The following is a 9,650-nucleotide window of genomic DNA, read 5'->3' on the forward strand; positions in this document are numbered from 1 at the left end:
AGTACACAGGACAGCTGAAGACTAATCAGCAGTAGAGCACAGGCAGAGGCATCCTTAGTCTGTCTGGCGCCAACATACATTGTGTGCGCATTTCTGCGCACATACGCATTCCTGGTAGCCCTTCTGCGAATATTCATGTGCACATGCGCATTTCTGTTAGCCAGATGTTTCACAGGAATTCCGACAGTTAGCTACTATAGGGGGGAGATTTATTAAAGCTGATGCACACACAATCTAATGCAGCCGTGCATAGGAACTAATCAGCTTCCAACTGTAGCTTGTTCAATTAAACTTTGATGATAACACCTAGAAGCTAATTGGTTGCTATGCAGAGCTGCACCAGAATCTGTGTACACCAATTTTAGTAAATCTCCCCTATAGTGACATTAGTATTGTAAATGTCTCTGTGTTTAGGGAATATCAACTGAGCATCCATACAGATGATTTGACTATACAATGAACAAGAGGGATATCCCCTATGAATCTTGCAAGGTCCAGAGAACAAATGGTAGGCTCTTTGCATAAGAAACTCTAAATGCACCAAGACAGAGATGGTAAACTTGTCTAAAAAAACAGATGCAAAGTACTGCCTGATGTCATGTGTTTTGGTCCAGACAGTGAGGCCCATATATGCAATATGGAGATTCTAAAATTAAAGCCCTATTCAGTCATGTGTTAATAAAATAGCAAAATTAATTGAATTTCTAAGTAATCCCTTGCTTAAACATGGCCTTGAAAACCCAAAGAGAAAATCTACTTCACTACAAGCACTCCAGCACTGGAAGGGATAAAAAAGATATTCAAAGAATTACAACCTATCATAAGAGGATGAAATGTTAAAATAAATATTCCAACAACCCCCCAATACTGGCTTTCAAACAACCGCCCAACCTCAGACAAACTAATCAGCAGGAAACTTTATTCTGATTATGAAGTCACAAATAAGGCCCCTTTCACACATACAGTCCGTTCAGTTCATCAGTTCAGTCACGTCAAATGTATCAGTTTTTCATCCGTTTTTCATCCGTTTTTCGTCAGTTGTCATCCGTTTTTCGTCAGTGGTTATCCGTTTTTCATCCGTTTTTCATCAGTTGTTATCCGTTTTTCATCCGTTTTTCATCCGTTGTCGTCCGTTTTTCATCCGTTGTCATCAGTTGACATCAGTTTTTCATCCGTTGTCATCCGTTGTCATCAGTTGACATCAGTTTTTCATCCGTTGTCATCCGTTTTTCGTCCGATCCGTTTTTTTGACGGATGAAAAATAGGGCATTCATCCGTTCAAAAAAACGGACATTGACGGAAGTGGATGAAAACGGATGTTAACTGATGATCATCAGTTGTCATCCGTTTTTACATAGAGATGCATTGATGTCCGTTTTTCATCCGTCAACGGATGGATGAAAAACGGACAAACGGACCGTATGTGTGAAAGGGGCCTAATGGAAGAAAACCCTGCAATAAAAAAAAAATGCTGCAAAGTGTGCAACCAAATCAATCCATCTAAACACACAAAAGGGACCTTTAATATCCCAGGATCATACAACCGCACCTCCAGTAATGTTGTGTACCTCATCCAATGGAAAAGATTTAGCAAAGGATCTTACATTGGTGAAACAGGACAGACGTTACAAACAAGGATGAATTTACACAGACACATCATCAAGGAACATAAAGAAGTCTCTGCACACCTGAGAGACATCACTTCTCACAATCAAACCACACTATGGAAGACCTCGATGTCTTAAGCAGGCCATACACGTTTCGAATTTCGTACGATTTGTCGTTCGATAAACGCAAGCGCCAGTCGTGCACATCGTCGAGTGTACCATCAATGTGATTCGAAAATCGTACGACAAAACACTTCTTCCTTCTGCAAGTATAGGAAGTGATGCAATGTTGTCTTGACCTTTTAACCACACCTCCACTGGGCACTCCCCCTACAGTTAAAAGTCGGATCGTGTCATTTGCGAACAGAGCAATCATTCGCCACAGCATACGACTATTCTCAGCAATAAAATGCCATTCAAGAGGTATAATAGGAATCAGAAAATGGCAGCAATGGTTATTGCATTGATTGCTTTGGAGGAGGAGAAGAAAAAGAAGAAAAATAGAAGGAAGAGCAGAGTGTGGGCCAAAGACTGGCTCATGCAACGAGAGCAATTTTCACATGTAAACCTGCTAACAAACCTCAGAGAAAATAATCCTGAGGATTACCGTAATTATTTGCGGATGACCCAGCAGTCCTTTGACATGCTATTAGCTCTTGTGCAGCCACATATCACCAAACAGGACACCTGCATGAGAAAATCTATTAGTGCAGAGGAGAGGCTCATGGCAACCCTGCGTTTTTTGGCAACAGGCAGGTCTTATGAAGACCTGAAGTTCACCACTGGAATCTCTGCCCAATCCTTGGGAAGAATCATACCTGAGACGTGTCAGGCCATAGTGAAGGTGCTCCAGCCACAGTATTTAAAGGTAATTATAAAAATTACAACTTAAATTAGTAAGAATATTACTGCAAACATAAGTCAAATTTTGTGAGTACATCAATTTTATTAAAAAAATATGTAACTTCCTGTACACGGTTGTCTGAAAAAGTTGGTATTTTCTTAAATCAATACATACCCATTTCCAAATCATTATTATGAAAATATATAATTCTTAAACAATAACCAATAAAAAAGGAACAAATACACCAAAGAAATGCAATAATATTGAGCAACATATCTAGAATTTTTTTTTACAGATTTGTGTATTGGGGGCCATGAAACCAAGAACCTTGAGGTGGTTCAGGACGCACTGACCAGCTTGGGTTTCCCTGTGATTGAGACATATTTGGGTGCCAATATTGGCCAGATGTTACAGGTGGAGCAGATGTTACAGGTGGAGCAGATGTTACAGGTGGAGGAGATGTACATCCCTGATACCCTATTATATCTGTGTTAGGTGTAAGATTGCCCTTTAGTCCAATGGCAATCATTTTATGCATTAAAGCTTCACAAATGTCTCGTTGCTCCATGGACATTCTCCGTAATTTGTGTGCAACCAGATGACCCACAGCATCACATTCATCATCTTTCTGCTTCATGATAGATGATGCATCCTTCAGCAAACTGGCAGTATCGTAGTCAAGATTTCTCTTCTTTCCTCTTTGAGTTCTCTGAGTTGATGTTCCTGGCTGCTCTGATACTGGGCTTGGTGTATCCTATAGAAACCAAAAAAATTAAGAAGAAAATATGATCACTAATTATCATTAAAACATGTTTTAATTTTTTTCTATCTTGCCAACAGTTTCCTTCTAAATCTGAAGAATGGAAAGAAGTTGCCAAAGAATTCCAGGACATGTGGAATTTCCCCAATTGTGGTGGCGCAATTGATGGGAAACATGTGAGAATTACACCACCAGCACATTCAGGATCCTATTTTTACAACTATAAAGGGTTCTTCAGCATAATTCTAATGGCAATTGTGAATGCCAAATATGAATTTATGTACTTGGATATAGGGAAAAATGGAAGAAACTCGGATGGAGGTGTGATAGAGCGCAGTCCATTTATGCATCGATTAAAAGAAGGAATGTTGCATCTTCCATCTTCCAGTGAGACAGTTGAGGGCCTTAATTTTGTGTTCATTGGGGACGATGCATTTGCCTTACATGAACACCTGTTGAAACCCTATCCCTTGCGCAATTTAACTGCTCCCCAGAAAATCTTTAATTATAGATTGTCTAGGGCGAGAAGGGTGGTAGAAAATGCATTTGGGATCATGGCCAGCAGATTCCGCATTTTCCACACCGCCATTAATGTTACAGTTGAAAAAATTGACATAATAGTGGAGTGCTGCTGTATGTTACACAATTATTTAAGAAGCACAACTGTGTCATATATGCCATCAACTGCAGTTGATATTGAAGATCTTACCAGTGGCACAATTGTGCCAGGTGATTGGCGAAATGACAGCAGTGGCATGGTAAATTTAGCTCCTGCAAGGCCTAGGCTACCAACTGCAAATGCACGTCAAAATCGCATTCATTACACAGATTATTTTATGGGTAGTGGTGCAGTTGCATGGCAGGATCGCATATAATCATATGTATTATATTTTGTAAGAAATGACTTGCTCTAAATAAAGACAGCTTAATAAATCATATACAATATATGAGTATTCTTTATTCTAGTTTTTGTTACATTCTACTATGACTGGCCCATGAGGCAGAAGGACCCCTGACCCTATAGTTGTTTCATTGGGCCCTCCAACCCCCCCCCCCCCAAAGAAAAAATATTGTGAATTAAACGAAAATTTGGATATACCTGTGTCTGAGTCTGTGTCTGTGTCTGTGACATTTCCTCTGCTTCTGGGTCAGATATCAAACTGGAGTCTGATGCTGCACTTGGTGGCAGAGTGCAATGGGACTCTCTTGGATCATCTGTGTCAGCAAGAAACATCAGGTCTTTGAAGTACCACAAACGTGGGACATAGACATCATCAGCCCCTGCTCCAGATTTCTTGGATGCTTGTATTTTTTTATACTCCTTTTTAAAAACAGTCCGCAAGTTAGCAATCTTGTGCTTTACATATAGGTCATTTGGATCTTTGCAAACCTCTTTACATAGCTCCTTTAGTTCTTTGATGGCCTCATCACGCTTATATCTATTAGAATAATCCCTGGATTTCACATCCCATAAGCACGAAAATTCTCTGTATTTATCAATGAATTGGGGAAGGAACTCAGTAGATGTGAATGTGAGAGGCATTTTCCTTTAAAAAAAAAAAAATATATATATATATATTTTACTAAGTTACCTTGCAAAGCCTTGTTATACATGTGTAAAATATAACACATAATGATTTTGCACATTAATAATGACTAAATAAGAAGAATAAATAATACTTAAGACAATAGAACTAACACGATATGCAAGTTTCATGCAGCCTGTTCATATAATGGATGAGCCATGTGCCATGAATCGTGACTGAGATAAATTTGGACAGGAGTGAGGTCTAATTTTTAGCCTTTTTGAACAGCTCCTATACTGCAAAAGGACTTCTATCAGTAATAAAATAGCATATATTTACATTATAACACAGTATTTCCGTAGAAAAAGTGAAATATGCAATGGAGAGTCAGCATTTTGAACTTACCTCAGGGATGTGTGTTCAGCGTTCTCTGCACGAATAGACTTTCCTACGTCCCGAAAAGTCGCTGCATATTCGTGCAATGCGCACGTGCGTTATATACCATGTACAGGCCCCGCCTCTTCTTTCTTTCGGGGGCTTGTGGGAGAAATCATGGCAGAGGGACAAGACATGGCAGCTTCTCAGAGCGAAAGATCTGGGACAGATGAGGAGCAGGAAATCGTGGAGGTGGAAGAAGGTCACCAGACAACCATTGTGACAAGCCCCAGGAAGAAGAAAGCCACCAACATGTCTTTGGAGGAGATGGTGGACATGGTGAACATTCTTCAAAAGAAGGATTATGACTGTCGGAAGCAAGTCTACCCTAAAAAAAATGTGAGAAAAGATCAAATTCTGGAGAAAGTTCTACGTGTCCTACAGAAAAACCATGGTGTTGAACGCACTAAAGATCAAGTGAGAAAACGCTGGTCTGACTTAAAATCCAGAGAATCCCATCAGCTAAGGAAAATCAAGAAAATTCTTCAAAAAAGTAAGTATAAACTTTTTAACAAGAATGTATGATGTTCTTGGGTTTTTCTGTGTGAGTGTATGTTCTGTATATGCCATGTGACATGTGCATGCAGAGAGTGCATACTACACAGCTTGCATCATTGTGATTTTCTATGCATATCTATAGTGTATTTTTGTCTTCTATACAGAAATAATATGCATAGTGTGATTGCATTTAAATATATGTATAGTATTTGAAGTTAAATACATGTATTTATTAATTTTCAAAGGACATTCTAGAAAGGCCCATGCAGAGGCGGGAAATGAACAGCAGACAAGTGCAGAGTCTGAGATGACGACTGACACAACACTGATATGTCTCACACCAGTTGAAGGCAGTGATTGGAGCAGCATTGCCACCAGTTCAGGTACATAACCAAATGTCACATAAACGTATGCTCATTATAACGTTTAGACTGTGATTTTTATGATTTTTCATGTTTTCTTATAGGCTTTACAATGTCTACTGCTGGCAGTTCTTCATTCACTTCTGCATCTGCAAACCGCATGATTGCTGATTTAATGCAAATCAATTCAGATATTGAGAAAGTTTGCAATAAAATGAAATTGGTTCAAGGCAGGATTTCTGATGTGATAGACCAATTAGCAAAGGTTTAAATACTCTGGAAACAAAAATTTTTTTTTAAGACCATGTTTCGTTATGGCACTTTAAAAATAAAAATGGTTGTTATAAAGTAGGGGCCCATTCACACTGTCCGCATGCACCCACGTACTCCATTCTGCTGAAAGGGGGGTCCACGCCCAAATCCCCTATGAGCAGGTGTCTGACAGCTCTTTCTCTGCTCTTTGTGCAGAGACAGAGCTGTCAGAACCCCACCGTTCTCTTTTGGGGACCACCAGTCCATTTTCATCATATCCATCCGATCCGCCTGACAGATGTAAATGATAATTTCCATCCGTCAGGCTTTGATCGGGTCGGATAGCAGCGGATGTCAGTGGACATGTTTCCACTGACATTCGCTGCCCTATGGGGATGCATGGAACATTCCAATGAGTTCCGCCTGACAACATGACAGGCGAATCTCATTGGATTGTGTGAAAGGGCCCTTGCTCTGACTTGCACTTTATTAAAAATAAAATTGCACTATGTGACTGTTTATGTACTTTTGTACTGTTAAATTTTGGCTGTATGTACATATTTACTAACTATATTCATGTACATATGTACAAGCTTTTAAGATCCTAAATAGGGAAATGTTTGTGTGCTGGACATGCGCAACTACGGTTTTTGTTTATTGTTCATCAATAAATTGATGGTTATTTTGAAATTGGTTTCAAGTGTCTTTATTTCATGCATTATGTGATATCAACTGTATACACAGCTATTGATCTTTATGGTAGTATAGACAATGACATTCTCATCAAAATAATCTACTGTTAAAATGACAATTAGGATAACCATATGTTATTAATGACAAACAATATTGGAACATATACATCCTGCAGAAAGAAAACTTGCTGTACCATTTATTCTGCAGCTGTACAACAATGCAGTGGGTCCGTTTATTGAAAAAAGGTGTTAAAAGTCATTTTGCAATACACATACTTTTGTGTTTACACTTTTCATGCACACATATTGGCCTCTTAGCAGAGTTTGCTTGAACATATAATATTTGATGTATTGCGGTTTTTCGGCTGAACAGTCGTCCGTGTTGATATTCTTTTTATTTACCTTCCGGGTCATTCTTTTCGGAAACATGCGCAGTTGTGTGTTGTTCTGTGGAATCGAACGACTAAACCACTAATGATACGAAAATTGGACAAATTTCGCGGAAAAACCCAACATGTTGGATATGTGAATTTTTGCTGTCGTACGAAAAACGCATAGTTTACATACCACACTAACGATACGAAAATCGTTCGATAACACTGGCATTTACGATTTTCGGACGATATTCGTATCGTCTATGGCCTGCTTTAGTTCTTAAAGGGAATTTCAAAACTATTTAGGAAAGGAAAAGTTTTGAACTAAGAATGATCATTGACACAAAAGATAACTGTCTAAATTTCAGTATTAGCTGTCTTACTCATTATCCAACATCATCCCCTGTAACGTCCATCCCCCCCCCCCCCCCAGTCTATACCTATCCCTCTGTCCTATCTCACTAACTATGCTAGTTTTGTTACCATTGCTGTATACATTTGTTTGTGTGTGTTTGCTTTTTCTTTCTTTTTTTCCCTTTCCCTCAGAGATTGTCTTTTTGTAACCTTCTGCATAAACTTTTGTGAATTAGTACTGCTGGGACCTTGAGGAAGGGGACATACCCAGAAAGCTTGTCCTAAAATATTGTATGTTAGTGCAAATAAAAAAGGATCATGAACAGTCATCAGTTGTTTCTAAGTAATCCCTAACATTCTATACCCATTTGACAATGGTAGTGAATTCGGTAGTGTTTGGTCCAAATTCAGATTCAGACTGAACTTTCTTGTTTGGACATTTGCCTGAGGGCCAGCCATTCAGTAGGAGCCAACCATCATAAATAGTATTTTTTTTTCCGACCCTATATTATATCACAGCTTTCTACTTTAGCTGTCAAAGGTTGCTAAGGAAGAAGTGGGTGATGCCGTGTCCTTAGCAATCATTGACGACACTTGATCCCATTCATTTGTTGGCTGAAAATCATTGGCTTTGAAAAAAAAGGGGAAGATAAAAGTGTCTGACCTCATTGACAAAAAATGTTTATGTTTTTTTCTTTCTTGTATTCTTTCACAATAGACAACAATCTTTGTCACTGAACAACGTGATCAATAGATGGGGGAGGGGTATCGCGCTTCAGGGGGATGATAATAAATTAGCTAAAAATACTCTATATCCAGTGATCAATTAATTAGTGTATCAAGAAATAAATCATTAAAGTGTGCAGTGTATCAATATTCAATAAAACCCTTTAAATATCTAAAACACGATACTTGTGCATATACCTAAAAAATACACATGTGATAAACCATAAATACAAATAAAACAGTCATCAATATTGGTAATAAATATATTCAAAAATGTGCTCTGTGCTCCAAAATATATATAGGTGAGTGATAGTCTCTCAATATCCAGTGCTATTTTAAAGTGCTAAATTGTCCAAAACAAACTTCATCAAATGAGGTACAAATTCTTCTAAATCCAAGTGTTGGACCTCCACCATACACCGTGTAAACAAGCAAGGTGATTTTCTGCTCCTATCACCCCTCTGGGTGTGCTAGCCGCTCACCTTCAATTATACAGTATTGCGCCTTTATTGTTGTAATCATTAAATCCTCCTCTCCTTCCTTTCCTCGCTTTATCCTCTAGGAATGGTACTCAGCCTCAGTCCCTGGATCGGGGTATCCGTCCTCACAACGGGGTCCAAAATATCTCAAAGGAAAGTGCTCACATAGTGCAGTATTGCCATAGATTTAAATATTTTATTAAAGTAAATAGACACACTTACAAACAAACGTGGTTTCTCCGCTTTACATATATTACAGGGAATCGCGGACCTACTTCCGCAAACAAACGTCACTTCCGGCACTGTCCCTACGCGTGTCATCACGTCCGCCCACGTGACTTCTTCAGGGAATTGATTTATAATATGGGACTTTTTTTTTTTAATAAAAGAGTTGTATGAAGTCCTTTTTTACTCTTTACATGTTTACACTCATGAGTAGCACTATGTATAATTTATTCATTCACATAGGGGGCAGTATCCAGGCCCTCTCTTTGTTAAAGGGGGCTTCCAGATATTGATAAGCCCCCATCCACAGAACCCCATAACCTCCAGGACAGGATTGTGCAGAGAAGGCCCTTGTCAACATGACAAAATACACTATACACTATGCAATCTGATTGTACAATCTCTGTACAATTCCCTTTAGATTTACCAGAACAATGGATTTGGAGGACACACCTGAACAATCCATTCAATTAGTATCAAATCAGGCAGGCTCTTTTACTACATAGCCGATGTGAG

At 38.8% G+C, this 9,650-nt stretch overlaps 1 protein-coding gene across 1 annotated transcript; it reads left to right on the forward strand.

The window, feature by feature from the left end:
- Nucleotides 1-2,145: 2,145 nt before the first annotated feature.
- On the forward strand, nucleotides 2,146-4,086 carry LOC309550523 (uncharacterized protein; the record flags this gene model as incomplete). The annotated part of the gene is made up of 2 exons (XM_082250882.1): nucleotides 2,146-2,475; nucleotides 3,292-4,086. The coding sequence occupies 2 exons, from the start codon at nucleotides 2,146-2,148 to the stop codon at nucleotides 4,084-4,086; spliced, it is 1,125 nt and encodes a 374-aa protein (XP_082107008.1).
- Between the last annotated feature and the right edge of the window lie 5,564 nt (nucleotides 4,087-9,650).

The sequence above is a fragment of the Pelophylax lessonae genome (assembly GCF_965119305.1).
Source record: "Pelophylax lessonae genome assembly, chromosome: 3".
NCBI classification, from domain to species: domain Eukaryota; kingdom Metazoa; phylum Chordata; class Amphibia; order Anura; family Ranidae; genus Pelophylax; species Pelophylax lessonae.